Source organism: Atractosteus spatula, chromosome 4 (genome assembly GCF_055471065.1).
Source record: "Atractosteus spatula isolate fAtrSpa1 chromosome 4, fAtrSpa1.hap1, whole genome shotgun sequence".
In the NCBI taxonomy this organism is placed as follows: domain Eukaryota; kingdom Metazoa; phylum Chordata; class Actinopteri; order Semionotiformes; family Lepisosteidae; genus Atractosteus; species Atractosteus spatula.
In genome coordinates this window covers 4,038,996-4,054,326 of record NC_142709.1, presented here as the reverse complement: position 1 = coordinate 4,054,326, position 15,331 = coordinate 4,038,996, and the positions used below count along the sequence as shown (strand labels likewise).

General features: G+C 44.0%; 1 protein-coding gene across 1 annotated transcript; it reads left to right on the top strand.

Moving 5' to 3' along the window:
* The first annotated feature begins 7,579 nt into the window (after window positions 1-7,579).
* On the top strand, window positions 7,580-15,090 carry serpine3 (serpin peptidase inhibitor, clade E (nexin, plasminogen activator inhibitor type 1), member 3). The gene is made up of 9 exons (XM_088914973.1): window positions 7,580-7,620; window positions 8,111-8,376; window positions 10,085-10,318; window positions 11,582-11,779; window positions 12,659-12,857; window positions 13,150-13,250; window positions 13,345-13,431; window positions 14,430-14,513; window positions 15,038-15,090. Exons 1-9 carry the CDS (start codon window positions 7,580-7,582, stop codon window positions 15,088-15,090), a joined length of 1,263 nt encoding a protein of 420 aa, XP_088771099.1.
* Window positions 15,091-15,331: the final 241 nt, after the last annotated feature.

Here is a 15,331-nt window from a genome sequence, read left to right as displayed (position 1 = left end):
CCACTGAAACAGCCATGTTTGTTATTGTTTGTGTGTAGTTTTGCTATGAAAAACTTCCTGTAATCTCATCTACTCCGTGAGCCGTGAAAAGAGCAACGGTAAAACGAAAAACAACGACAATTAACAAGACTCAGACAAGTGAAATCCAGCCTCTGATATAAAACGGGAACATAACAGAACATTTCGCGAGGAATGCGATGTGAAATTCTGAAAGCAGAAATGAAAATCGGTAACAATATGTGAGCGCTTCTGATCAACAGCAAACGGGAATACATCAGAGTTAGAAAACGGACGTGCTGGGAGAGAGCTTTGTATTGTTAGCAAAAAGAGCCGCACAGAACTTTGTTTGAAGCCGTTTCACCAAAAAAGCCAAGTTCGTTTCTTCCTGTTGGACCTCTGTCTAGCTTCTTACGCAGGGCATGAAGCTGTGTTTAGGAAGCTAGATGGCTCTTAAACCTGCCTGAAAGCTGAGAAATGCTGAAGCATACAGTACAAACACTCAGATTCCACAGTTGCTGGTCAGTTCTGAACAAAATCAAAGGAGGCTCGCTCAAGTCCTCATGTCTCCAGTGTCCATTTTAACCCTTCTGTAACTTTAACCTTTTAAGTATAAATATAAAACTGTCTTTTGATCTGCAGTGCACATTATGTACAAGTTGAAATATGGTCCATGACAAAGTCCATATCCCTTAGTTTTGCATTACAAGTGTGTGGTATCTTTGTCAGTAAATTCCAGATGGTGCTCAGGTCGCTCACAGCATGTGACGCTGTGGTTCATGAGATGCTGGCTCCCCCTTGAGGACACCAGTAAAAGTGTCAGACTGAGTGTTCTCAAGTACTCATTGCAAGACAATTCACAGTTTTTAAATTGTGGAAGAGTATGTATGGTATTGTTTCACAGAGGACAGTTTGTGTCTTAAAATGATGAGATAAAACGGGCAGCACTGTAGCATGGCAATGAACACTGCGTGCTCCCAGCACTGGGGTCCTGGCTTTGACTCTCCACCTGGATGCTTTGTGTGCAGAGCTTGAAATATTCCCCCTGTGCTCGCGTGGATTTCCTCTAGGTGCTCTACCACCATCCCAACTCCCAACAGCCACACAGAAGTGGACTCCCAGCCCTGAGTCCTCGATCACAGGCCCGTTGAGCTCTTTTTTATGTCTGGGGCGGATTGTTGTCAACCCTGTACCAGTTTCTGAGTTTTGGAACTAACCTTGTTCAGGGGCATTGCCTGAACTGAAACCGAGTGGATCTTTGCAGAAGTTAAGAAACTCACAGTGGGAGGGTCATTGTGAGCTATTAAAAACTATTCTACTGCGCAGAAACAAGGGTAGGCAAGATTAGGCATCCCGGAGTTTCTGAAACACGTTATTTTTTCTGATACTCAGGGCTCAGTGCAAGTAAACTAAAGCCCTAAAGAAACACGCAGATCTATTAAACTGATGAGAAACAGTGCGAAACTAGTGTCCTTCAGAATTTGGTTTTGCACATGCAAATACCTCATCTGCATTACCTTACATAAAAATAAGATTTCATTTTTTGAAATCCAGCATTTTGACACTAACTGTAGGCATTACTGTTAACTGGCTTATTAGGTGTAAAATGTATTTGTAAAAAGGAAGTGAGATTAAAAACTAATTCTGTGACAGTGACTTAACTACTAAGGCCGTTATTTATCATGTACCATGCAATAAAGCACAAGCTGCCAGATAGAAATCTTAAAAGAGAGTAATTAGAGATCTCTTATACACAGATGAGACAAAATCTTTCTCTCTCATTGTGTAGAATCTAACATTCACCCACAACCTCTGACGTTTGATATCCTCAGTTTTATCCGTCCATCTCATTATATCCTTACTCAGAGTTTAACCACAGAAAATGAACCTTATTTATTTTGTCACTTTGACATTTTGATTACAAGAGGATTTTGGTAGCGATACATAATAATGTAGGATCTGCCTTGAGACAAATGCTTGTGTCTTTTTCTTGATGCATGAGAAATGTAAACAGTTGATCAAACTGGTGTAGCAAAGGTTTGTGTAGATCAGGTGCAATAAAGTGGAAGGGATGCTTCAATTTTTTAGAACTAAAATCTATTTTTTTAATTTGTTTAAATGGCCCTTTTTGACTGCATTTGAGAATTAAGAAGAAAACTGCGGTCATTCCACTTATTAAATTGCTTAAAGTGTTTCAGAACCAAAAATAAAAGATGGGCTTACATTAGATAAAAATAACATTCAATTTTCAATATCAGGCATCTTACACATTATTTGGATTTGACGTAGAATAGATGGAAAGATCAGAGCCTGAGGGCGTTCTGCAGTGGTGAGTGCTGCCTGAAGAGGTAAAGTATCAAGGGCTCAGCTCAGATAAGGGCAATGTAGTGACACGCTGAAGAGGAGAGCCTGTGCAAGACCAGAGGTAAACAAATGACACTTCTGCGAAAGAAATAGCACCGTAAATACAGTGAGTTCTATAGTTATTCACCACAGGAGGTTCTCCTACCAGACATCCTCTAGCCCGTACGCATCTGCTCTGAGGAGGATTCCAGTAACAGGTCTGTTAACCACCTCTTATATCCATTTCAGTATATACTGTATGGTGTGACCGCAGTGCGGGCTTGGTTTGCGGGTTTCAGAGAAACTGTTCTCAAAGGCCTTCTTTATTCACTTATGTAAGACACCTAGTACTTTTATTCATCCATGGTACCATACGTTAGGAATTAGTGAGCTTTGACTTGGCAGAACATATGGCAAAGTTATATGACAGGGTATAGCAAAAGGCATAGAATTCAGTCATGTGGAAAACATGAAACAGAAAGCAGACAATGAATGATACAGCTTGAGCACAGGGCTAAGGATTACAATAGTGTTTTACGCAGCCGTAGCAGATGTATCGAGTATCGAGTAGCTTGGTGTTGAGGACCTACGTACAGTACATAAACTGTATGGAAGAGGGTGAAGGACAGATCATCCCTGATGTGTTAACCTTCCCAACCCCACTCCCCCTCTGTTTCCCCTTGTTTTACTGAAGTCCCAGTCCAAGGACATACTGTATATCAAACCCGTGGTGTTACTGCCCCTGACACAGCAGCAGTCCGTGAATTGTTTCATTCCACACCTCGTCCTGTTTCAGTCCCTCCCCTCAAAACTGTACATTTCCGCCAGCACGTTGTCTCACCTATTTCAAACCCTCAGTCTCGGTCTATTTCAAACCCAGAGTACACAACACCAAGTATACTGTATAGAGAGAAATCGGCCTGCAGGCACTCAAAGCCAATTTCTCTAATAACCTTGGGAAAGCAAAATCTTATTTCCCACACTGTCCCTAGAGTGTCCCTATGTCGCCCTCCAGTGGCCTAACCCAGTAATAACCCTAACCCTCTGTTACAGCAGCTGCATGCAAGAGAATAATAATAATAATAATAATTGCTTACACTTACATAGCGCTTCTCTGGACACTCCACTCAAAGCGCTTTACAGGTAATGGGGACTCCCCTCCACCACCACCAATGTGCAGCCCCACCTGGATGATGAAGAGAAGTGTGAATCCATGTTCAACTTCATTTGCACTCCAATGAAATAATATCACGAAATAGCAGAAAACCAATGTAGATGTGGCGAACAAGATACTGCACACATTTACCGCATACACCTGGTCTTTCATAATCAGAAGTCAGACCCTTAGAGCACTGCATTAACACTGGGCACCAATAAACACTAAGTCATTTACCAAACCGCTTTATACCATACGGTGCCGTGGGAAGAGCCTACCCAGCAAGCAACGAGCACAAGGCAGGGTACACCCTGGATGGGATGCCAGTCCATTGGAAGGCAAGTGCAAGCCAAACATACATGGGGACAATTTGGAGGCCATGGTAAAGGCCAAGGGGGGAAATTTGGCCCGGACACCGGGATAACCCTGCTCTTATCAAGAGCTGAGAAGAGTCTGTTTAACGTCTCATCCGAAAGACGGCACCCACTGCAGTCCCCATCACTATACAGGACCCTCACAGACTGCAGGGTGAGCGCCCCCCACTGGTCCCACTAACACCACTTCCAGCAGCAACCATAGCTTCCCAGGAGTCTCTCATCCAGGTACTGACCAGGCTCAGCCCTCCTGAGCTTCAGTGGGTTGCCAGCTGTGAGCTGTGGGGTGAGAGGGCTGCTAGCTAAATACTAAGTATGAGCAGCAAATAGGCCATAAGACTGCTACCCAATAGATCATTTGTAGTTCTTCTATTTTTATAATAAACCTTTTTAGAATGTGGTGCAGTTTTCAAAGTCCTGCAATACTGTAACTGAGATTATTGAAGGGCTTGGTCACAGCTTCAAAAAACAAATGCACAAGATTGTGGATTAAATTTCCTTCAAAAAGGCTTTCTGCCTAACCTACTGTGTAGGCCCAGAACAGAGACAGCTGTTTCCCCTGCGGCTGAGGCTCATTTCCTGGTTGGCGCGAACTGCAGCAGTGTTCACGTCTCGCACACACAGCACAGACCCTGGCCTCTAATCCAGACCGCTCTACCTCCAGGTACCTGGCAGCACACTGCTGTGCAACCAGCAAACATCACAGCCATGCTCTGGTAATTAGGATCAGAGTAATCCATGCTGACTGCATTTTTCTGTGTAAATGGGGCACGAGAGGTTAGAAAGGATAAATAACTTAAATTATTTATTGCGTAATTTTTCAAAGCCCAGAGTATCCTCCGTTCCCAATGTAATATCTGTCGCAGGCATTCTGAAAGGTTTCTGAAACTTGCTGTGCAATAACACACCCGTGTGTCACATCCGTGTGTACTGGGATTTCAGGGAAAGAACATATGCAGGTCTGTGTACAGGTATAATTCTCCTGATCTTACATACAGTGCCTTGCAATAGAATTCAGACTCTTGCACAGTTTTCACATGTTGTTGTTTTAAAAGCTTGCAGTAAGGACACCTTGAAGTAGCAGTTAATATTTGGTATCTACACACACAACCTACTCCACATAAGACAAAATGAAACAAAACAGAAAGAACTATTGCAAATAGATACTGTAATTAATATCAAGAAAAATTCTTACTTGAATTTCAAGAGAATACTCAACCATTAAGACTAAGGAGCTTATAAAGCAAGTCAGGGAGAAAGTCATCGAAAAGAACAGATCCATGAGAAGGGCAAAGAAAACACTTATGTACTGTATCAGTATAGCACTTGTGCACAGTCTGCAGTTTTCTACTAAGCAATGAAAGGGCACTGTACAGTACCACTCAGACAGCACATAGATGAAGTTGTCCCTGCAAACTGAGCAGCCAAAGTTCAAGACCAAGCCTTGGCACCAGTACATGTACATCTGAATACCTCACAAAAAACATTACACATCATATCTATTGCACATGCATGACTCATTACAAAAAAAGTCATGACATAATGCACATATACTGCATAGCGTGTTACAGCAGAAGCTGTTTATACTGACACAATTGCATTTACTCTTGCCATTTATTTGTATTAACTGTTTTAATACATAAGCAAAAATTGCATCTAGCCAATATTCGAAGGTGATAGAGAATTCCCCCAAAATACATCTGTAATTATTACCAATGATTTTTTCACATATTTCAGTTTTTTATCATTAGATTTTACTGACATCTAGAGAAACTCAACTCATTCTTAGAAGTGACGAGGACACTACACTGTAAAGACTTTACTGCTGTCCTTTGGACGGGATGTAAAACCAAGGTCCTGACTCTCTGTGGCCATTAAAAAATCCAAGGGTGTCTCTCGGGTTTCTGTGCTACTCAGTTTGTTGGGTTAACAATCAAAGCCCGGGTGAACCATGCTACAACATTAGGCACAGCTTGCGGCGGCTAATATCGGTGCTGGCGCGCCCGACGGGGGGAGTGCAGAACACGACGTTAAGAGGACGGTGTGTGGGAAGCAGGCCGAAGGCAAGGGGCAATCCTGCTGTAGCGGGAGAAAGTCCCCATGGAGGCGAGGGCGTGATAGGGGACAGGCACCGGAGGGGGGAAAGCTGACTGCGGCGCTGAGCTGCCTCTGTACCAGGAGGCCGGAGCGGAGCGTGAGACGGCTCCGACCGGAGCGCGCAGTGGCCTGGGAGAAACCACCGCCGTCCCCTCCATGGCCAACTAACCCCCAGACTGTTGAGGGTCGTGGCACTCTTTAATGCAAGCACAGGGACGATTAAGAGATACCAGCATGTTTTAGCACTGTGGGAGAAAACCAGAACTCTCAGAGAAATACTATGTGGGATGAGAGATCGTACAAACTCCACACAGAAGATATTTTGGTATCACAACTTTGCATACCGTATCTGTATCATGAACGTTTGAAAATTTCAGAGTTAAGTATTGGTTGGCTATATATCCCAAACACCCGAAGAAGGCTCCGCAGCCGAAACGCTGTTTTCTTTTTTCTCTTTTCAGCAGGGAATAGGCCTAGTATTGGTTCCTATATATTCCAAGTACGTACTGTAACTAAGAAAGAATTATAATAAACTTTATTTTATATAGTGTCTTTAAAGGTGTCCTCGCAAAGTGCTTTACGGGGGAAAAAAGACCCATTGGGAAGAGACAGCAGAATTACACGAGTTATAATAACGGGTTTGGAATACAGTAGGACAGTAAAGCGGCACACACCAAAAAGGAGATAAAAAAATTGGACACTGTTCATATCACGCACTATTTGATTTCGTGGCTTTCCATACTCTACATAGTCGTTTAAAATAATTTTGTGCGTGAATGCGCATGGGAATGAAGGTCAACGTTTTTAAAACGCTGTTGCGGGACGCGCCGCCCTGTCTCGTCTCTTTCGAGTTTGTGGCCAATTCCTAACGAAAACGACGCTCGCTGTCTGTCTCACTTTTTTAAAAAAAACTGTGCTGCCGGTTTCGCGCACTGGACGCGTGTGCGAGTGCGTGTGTGTGGGGTTTTTCCCTGGGTCTGGATGTGCGGGTCAGCGGCTCTGTACAACCCCGGCCGGCAGGGGATTCCGACGGAGTGGTACGGACATCGCCGACAGAGACGACAGAGACGCGAACACTGACCATGCCCTTGAAACACAGTCTTATGACTTAAAAGACCTTAATCGGCGACTCAAGAGGTAGAGACGGCCATACGGAGTGAAAGGGGAAACGGAGAGGGAGCAGGGAAGAGTCGGGAAAACTTGGGAGTACTACACACTACTGATCAGGAATTCGGACCGGTAAGTTGCGGCTTTTTCGTTTCAGTGAAAATCCATTCTTCAGCTGCAGCAGCAACGTGCGGATATCAGCTCTCAAGGCTACCAGTCTCATCACATGTCTTGACAGGGAATTACATCTACATGATATAATATCTAATCTAATATCTAAAATAATTTTAAAAATCAATATTTGACGATCTCGGAATGAAGTCATGTATTTATATATGCGTGACTGTTTGAAATCGTTATGTAATGCCTCTGACACTTTGGGAATGTTTTTTTTTTGCGCACTGAAGTTTTACCACGGTTATGAGAGAGTGTATTCATGAGACAGAAATGGCATTTGAATACAGTATAGAATTTGTATAGATACACCGAAGCGTACACACTGGAAATGTTCCTATGGAGGTCAACTGATAATATTCAAATATATGGGTAAGAAGATTAAGATAATGTTATGTATTACATCCGAAAAATCTTTTACCGTTCTGTAGTTTCATTTCCAGCTCTCCTGTAGAAAAAAAGTACGATTTATTCTGTTATTGAAAACATACTTTAGCTTCTGCATTTCCTATCTTTCCTATTCCTATATTTCCTATTTCACCTCATCTCCATTTATATTGTATTGCCCCATCAACCTGTTGCTGTCGAGATCAGGTCATTCACTTGAAAATCATGACCGCCTTTTCCCCAAAGCTATAAAAGCTTAAGAAGCTTTCACAATTAAATGTAAAAAAAAAAGCATATTTAATGGAAACTGGCAGTGAGGACCGGCGCTGAAATGGTAATTGTGGGAAATATAATTTTTGGCCATCCCAGTTGCGCGATGCATACCAGCTGTCAGCCGCCGCGATCTCTGCGCGCTTGGCGGGGCGACCCGCCTGCGGCTGGAGATCGATCGGACGCTTCTCCTCGCTCTCTCCAGCCCCGCGATGCGTCGGCTGATGCTGACTTCGCTCCTCGTCTGCCTCTGGCTTGCCAAGAAGGGACAAGGCGACCTCCAGGATATACTGGGGCAGCTCCACACTGAGTTTGCCGTGCGGCTCTACAGACAGTTAGCGGAGACCGAGAACAACTCCAACTTAATCGTGTCCCCAGCAAGTGTTGCCGTGTCTCTGGGACTGTTACAGCTCGGATCCCGCGGAAACACCTTGGCCCAGCTGGAAACTGCGCTGGGCTACAATGTTAATGGTGAGTATAGAGTTATTGCCGCGCAGTATAACCAGTTCCAGGCGTTTCAGCGTTGATTTGCAAATATTTAGATTGACAACTGTGATTATGCAATGTTGTTCTGTTTTGTTAGTAATAAAAAGTGATTATATCACAGTAAATTGAGAAATATAAATGAAGGCAGCAAAGTCAAATTTACTCTGTTCTGGTCATACCTGCCTCGAAGTTCATTCTCCTCTGGAGCTACAGCTGGGATATTTAGCTCCGTAAAGACCTGGCTCTCGTCTGACAAGACCTCAATGAAAACGAGTTTCTCAGCGCATATTCAAATGAAACCAAATGACGGGGTCATGCCGAATCTCACTCCAAGTTACAAACTTGTCCACGCCGCCTCCTGTCCGTCAGTCAACACCGTTCACCACGGCCTCCTCATCACCTACGTGGAGACCTCCACCTGCTTGTTCACGGATGGATTGAAACCTTGCAAAGGTCAGGCATTTCAGTGCCAGAATTCTTACGTTGGGTGCACTATGGTGTCTGGAGCCTTAATGCCTTCCTAATGTAATCTCATTATGTTATGGGGTCATACCAAGTAACCCTGTAATCAAACAGCGTTGTGCATGCTTGATACACGCTGTGCAAAAAACGTTTTTCCTATGGAAGTTCTCATTTGTTCTTCTGAGGGTTTCTGACAATGCCTGTTTAAATAGTATGCATTTTTTTCAGGGTTCAGTTACTGTATGAATAAACTTACTTAGACAATTCTCAACATTCAGAAACATAGCATTTTAAAAATGAAATGTTACATAGAAGTGAGGTGCGGAATTAAAATAAAAATGTGATGCAAATTAAAGTACAATTCTTTGATTTGCTTAATGTATTTTCACCTCAATGAATGGATTGTACATTGTAATGTATGTAAGGATTTTGGGACACTTGTTATAATTTTCTTATTACAACACAGTTTGTATGGTGAGGTGGTGCAGTGGTCAGCATTGCTGCCTCGCAGTGCTAGAGCCCCGGGTTCAATTCCAGAACTGGGGTGCTGTCTGTGTGGAGTTTGCATGTTCTCCCTGTGTTTGTGTGGGTTTCCTCTGGGTGCTCCAGTTTCCTCCCACAGTCCAAAGACCTACTGGGAGGTTAACTGGCTTATAGCAAAATTGGTCAGCGTGTGTGTTCGTCTGTGTCTGTGTGCCCTGTATCGGACTGATGTCCTGCCCAGGGTGTATCCTGCCTTGCACCCCTTGCTTGCTGGGATAGGCTCCAGCTCCCCTGTGATCCTGTGCAGTTAGAACATTGATGGATGGATGAAATGGAGTTTGTAACGAGAGTTCGGGAGGGATGACGACAACCAAGTTCAATCAGACTTGGCTGTCAGTAATTAGCAAATTATTCCTGATGTCATCTCCTCTCCTAAAACACTATAGACCCCGTACGAGATCCTTTTCTCTCCCTCACACATGTCTTCTGTATCCCTCCTCCAGCCCGTCTCCTCCTCTGCAGCTGCCTCATGGTCACTCCTCACTCTGCTGGGGGGTCCCAGCCTCCTCGTCCTCTGGCCAGGAGGTCAGCCCTCAGCCAAGCCAATTAAGCCAGATTTTCACTGAAACTCCATAATCTTTTCAGGACACTTTATTCTTGGGTGCTGTTGTTTTATACTGCATGTTGTAAGGCGAACACTACTGTAGCGTATTATACTGTAAGCAATGTTCTTTCACTGCCAACACAGATCTCGGGGTACAAGGCTTTTTGCTCAGGATGCAGGAGGACATGACTAACTCCAGCCACAGCACCCGGGTACTGCTGGCATGTGCCCTCTTTGTGCACAGGGACGTGCAGCTCTCTCCTGCGTTCGCCCGGCACAGCTCGGCCTGGGCCAACAGCACTGTGCAACAGGCCAACTTCACCCGGCCCAACCGGAGCCGAGAGCAGATTAACCTGTGGGTCAGCACCCACACTGCAGGTGAGCATCTCTGGCTGTGAGAGAGGCACTTCTCCAATGCGGGCAAGTAGCTGGACACTCTTTTATGAAAGCTACAGTTTTACCAAAGTCCCAGAAGCAGCTACTAACAATTGCACTTTTTTTTTCTTTTTTTGGCACATGGTTTTGATTGCGGAACAATATTTAGTTTAACAATCAAGTTTAGGATCTTACTTTGTCTGTAAGATTAAACAGTAGGTTACAGATATTAAAGCCAGCTTGTTGTTTTGAGCTCAGAGGTGTATACTGTACTTTTCCCTGTAGTACAGATGAGTATATGTCAATTGCATATTGTACCATTTTATTATTAGATTCTTTTTTCCTAATTTTTATGCTCTGAACATCAAATTACTACACTGCATTACACATTGCTGTGCAATTTTCTCATTCGATGTGAAGATGTGCTATATAATTAAACTAGAATGCTAGATCACATCTGATTTAGAGTAGTGGGCGCATTTTCTTCAGTTAATTTCACACTGATGGCAGTGGAGAGAAATGTCTGATTTATCAGAGAGAAGGATGTGTCACTTTCAAGTGGGAACAGAATCTCTGACACTAATGATGCTGTACAAGGTGACTTAGTGACTTAGATTGAATACAGATTGTTGCTGTCACCCAGCATGCCACTTTAATGATACCATCTACTCAAATCATTAAGCTATTCGGTGCGTTTTGACCTGTAGGCTGTAGTGACCAAGGGAAACAGATTGGGCGGAGCAGTGGCACTGTGGCTAAGGATCTGTGCCTGTTGCTGATTCAAATCCTGCAGCCGGCAGAGGAATCCTACACTGTTGGGCCCCTGAGCGAGGCCCTTAACCCCAACTGGTCCAGGGGTGCCGTATAAATGGCTGACCCTGCGCTCTGACCCCCAGCTTCTCTCCCTGTCTGAGTGTCTCATGGAGAGCAAGCTGGGGTATGTGAAAAGATAAATTCCTAATGCAAGAAATTGTATATGGCTAATAAAGTGATCTGATCTTATCTTATTGCGACATGTAAAAACAGTTTACGTCATAACTGTCACCTACCTCTTTTTGAGTCATATGAGCCCCTTTCACATTTGCACACAATGTATAGCAAGAATAATTCTGCTACTACAGTTTCGATTCAAACCATGAACAGGGTGAGCTCAGGTGGGATGAGCTGGCGGGCACATTTACAGCTGTTGGTTCTAGGAGCCCATAAGATCTTGTGCAGGAGCGGGTCCAAACAGTTTGTCCTCTGTTTCGCCTGCCCCTCACACAGGGGAAATTCGGAACCTGCTGTCATGTGACCTGACAGGGTGGGGCGTGAGGCAGATGGCTCTGGTCAGTGCCATGTTCTTCAGGGGCACCTGGCAGAGACAGTTCCTGCTCAGCGAGACTCAGAGCCTGCCCTTCTCCCTTGCCGATGGCTCCACGGTGAAAGTACCCATGATGCACCAGATGACCGACGTGAACTTTGGCAAGTAAACAAAAAAACAGCTCTGAACGCAAAATAAAGCAGCAACATAGAAGCTAGTTGGCAATATGTTTCCAGCTACACAAAGTCATGAGACAGTTTAATCTACAACAGAAAGATTTGAATGGGCTACTATGAAAAGAACATGACATTTTGAAGAGTTCAGGCATTTAATATTGTCATTTTTCATGCAAGCTATTTAGTGCAGGGGTATCCATTATTGATCCTGGAGGGCCTGTGTGTCTGTTGGTTTCATTCCAACTCAGCTCTTAACGAGATCGCCAGGCTGTTTACTGGCTGAACCAGACCAATATAGCTCTTCAGGTGCTGCTGCTTCACGGAGACCTTGAATCCTGCTGACATACTGGCCCAACAGGAACAGGACCGGACAGCCTTGATCTCGAGTGAGAAATCTAAATGGAGGTGTATCCCAGGTCCCTATTTAGGGTTGTATGTTACTGAATATACACATGCACACTGCCTGTGATATCATGTTTTCACAAGAGGGAGACAAGTATCTATTTTTCATATGCTTTTTAATCCCTTTGTAAAGTACTCTTTATTTTTTGTTCAAATACAGTAATTCATTTAGAACTAGATTGTTGCTGGCTTGCAGCAGAGACGAGGCCTGCAACACGGTGAATTGCCTGTAGAAATGTCAAGCTGCTGTTAGTATATTTTGAATAAACTTGAATGTCCACATTATAAAATAATAATTTCTTAAAAAATTGATGTTCAGGGAGTAGGACCGCTGGCTACCATAGCTATGGTATGCTATGCTGTGTAAGAAAACAGTGAATTCAGTGTTTATTATTTTTTAAGGTTAATTTGGCGGTACTCTTTCATTAAGACCCTGTGTGTGTTCTGCTGTCCATCGTGCAGGGCAGTTCCACACCCCAACAGAGTACAGGTATGCAGTGGTCGAGCTGTTTTACCTGGGGGATGCAGTCAGCCTGTTTGTGGTCCTGCCCACCGAGAGAAAAACGCCTCTCTCCCTGATAGAGCCACATGTCAGCGCGCATACGGTCATGCTGTGGACAGCGAGTCTCAGGAGGACCAAGATAGACATCTTCCTGCCCAGGTGAGAGCTCACAAAAAGCAAGACAACACCTCACAATAAGTTTGAAATAGCGCTATTTGTTAAGGTACAAACAAAACTCAAAGATGCACAATATTTGTTTAGGTGCTATACTTGGAAGTTAAATCATTTTTTTCATTAGGAGTTATTATACAATAATTGCCATTTACAATAATTTACAGTAATAGTTCCTAGTAAATTACTTTAATCGCTGGCATATATACTGTATGTCTGATATATGAACCATGTGATGTGAATTTTTTTTTAAAATTCCAAATACTCTTTTTTTTTACAGATTTAAAATTCAGAATAATTTAAACTTAAAGTCAGTCTTACCAGCGCTTGGCGTTTCTGATGTCTTCAATCCAACCGTGGCCAATTTCAAAGGGATTTCAGGTAAGAATGATAAATTTAAATGTCGTCGGGCACAGCAATTCGGAGGTAAAAAGTGACCTGCCCCATTTCTAATAGTGCATCTCCTGCCTTCCAGGTAGAGACAGCCTGTACGTGTCCGAAGCCACTCATGAAGCAAAAATTGAAGTCACTGAAGTGGGAACCAAAGCAGCAGCAGCCACAGGTATGCAGCACATTGCATGAAGAGGGCTCTTTGGTCTAGCAGGATAAGAGTCCAGAATCATCCCACTGGTAACAGTGCAGCCCAGTCCTCTCAATGGTTGCCCACTGAGACTGTACACAGGATGTGCTTTTGACTTTTGCTGCTTGACAGTCTGGGATCAGCTGGCAAGGTGTCAGCTTGACTTACTAAGGCCCTCAGGTACTTCTGTGGGCTGCAGCAAGCTTACACCTGTGTGGCAGGTCCCCTTCTGAACTCAAACAGCTTAGCCCAATACCGTGGCATAGAGGACCTGCACACAAAACAACCCTTTTTAATATTGGAGTTAAGGAGCCGGGTCCAGACGGCCCTAACTTGCATAACCGTTTTTAACCCTGACATTCTCAGTAACTCGCTGGCCTTTCTGTTTCCTGTTGTTGGAGTCAGTCTCTAGGTAAATACTTTGCAATCAGCCACATGAGAGAAGAGATTGCAAATCATTACTGCAGTGTCGTGCCTATCTAAGAAATATGTTCAGAAAACTTAAAAAATTAGTCAAAGGTTAGTGTGTATCCCAGACTATGTAGACATTTACATTAGAGGTGCAACTGCTCTCTTCCTCATCCATCCATTTTCTAGCCTTTTTATCCAGTTCAGGGTCTCAGGGAAGCCAGAGCCCATCCCAGCAAGCAATGGGCACAGGGCAGGATACACCCCGGGCAGGACACTAATCCCTCACAGGGAACACAGACACCAGGACCAATTAACCTACCAGTATGTCTTTGGACTATGAGAGGAAAACAGAGCACCCAGAGGAAACCCACACAAACCCAGGGAGAACATACGAACTCCACACAGACAGCGCCTCAGGTCCAGAATTCAACCCAGGGCCCTAGAACTATCTAGACATTTTACCCTTTTGAGTCGAGTAATTCAGTTTAAATAGTAAGTTAGTAAGGAGTTAGGTCTTCAGCTTTGACGTAGGAAGTTACGATTTGCCTGCTTTTTTCCTGTCATTTCAGCTATGGTGCTACTAAAGCGATCACGTGCTCCTGTATTCAAAGCAGACCGCCCATTCCTCTTCTTCCTGCGACAGTCCAGTACAGGTAAGAGAATTTTATCCCATGGGATAAATAGCCAGTCTGGAGAGAATAACAGTTTGGTGTTACAAACGCAGAAAGAGAACCCTTGTTGAGCATGTACAGCATCGTGATCGCCGGAGTTTAGCAGTATTGGCGGTTCAGGCTTTTTGTGAAGCTTCTCAGCAATAGCTGGCATGCTTGGTATGTTTGCATGAAAGAGCTGGAAGGGGACTGAAAGGGGAAGGCTTCACAACTGCTCCCAACCCGACACATTCATGTGAGACGGAATGAGTCGAGGTACATTTGCACCATTTATATGATCTTCACATGAGCCTGTTGGCATCGAGAAACAGGGACAGGGCGTCAAAATCCATCTGCCAACATTTGCCTCTTTGTTAAGTATGAATGCCACAAAGTATATATATATAAAATATATATGTGTTGTGCAAATAAATACTTCAGGAAAACAGCGTGACGTTATGGAAAACAACATTTTGTCATCATATCTAATGTCAGGGATTCGTTTTAACTGCTTGTCACCTCTGCAGGATCCATACTTTTCATGGGCCGAGTCCTCAACCCACTTGAGCTGGCGCCCTGAGATCCCCACTCAGCTCGGCCGAGCGGCAGCCGTGGAGTGCCTGCAGCTGGTATTTACTGCAGACCCACCGGAGGTTAACCGTGTCAGCACAGCAAGAGGAGGAACAATATTGTGTACATAACTGTAAATAAAATTTGAATACCTTTTTTTCCACCTTCAGCTTTTTTTCCCTGTTATCTTGCAGTATATCAGACATTTTTTCAGCACCTGCGGATCTTTCAGTCTACAAGGATGATTCCGA

Excerpts from the sequence above, each read along its gene's own strand:
- serpine3 (XM_088914973.1), top strand. The coding sequence starts at position 7,580 with ATGTTCCTATGGAGGTCAACTGATAATATTCAAATATATGG. Across the intron at positions 13,251-13,344 it reads CAATTTCAAAGGGATTTCAG|GTAGAGACAGCCTGTACGTG; the intron begins GTAAGAATGATA and ends CCTGCCTTCCAG. Across the intron at positions 13,432-14,429 it reads CAAAGCAGCAGCAGCCACAG|CTATGGTGCTACTAAAGCGA; the intron begins GTATGCAGCACA and ends CTGTCATTTCAG.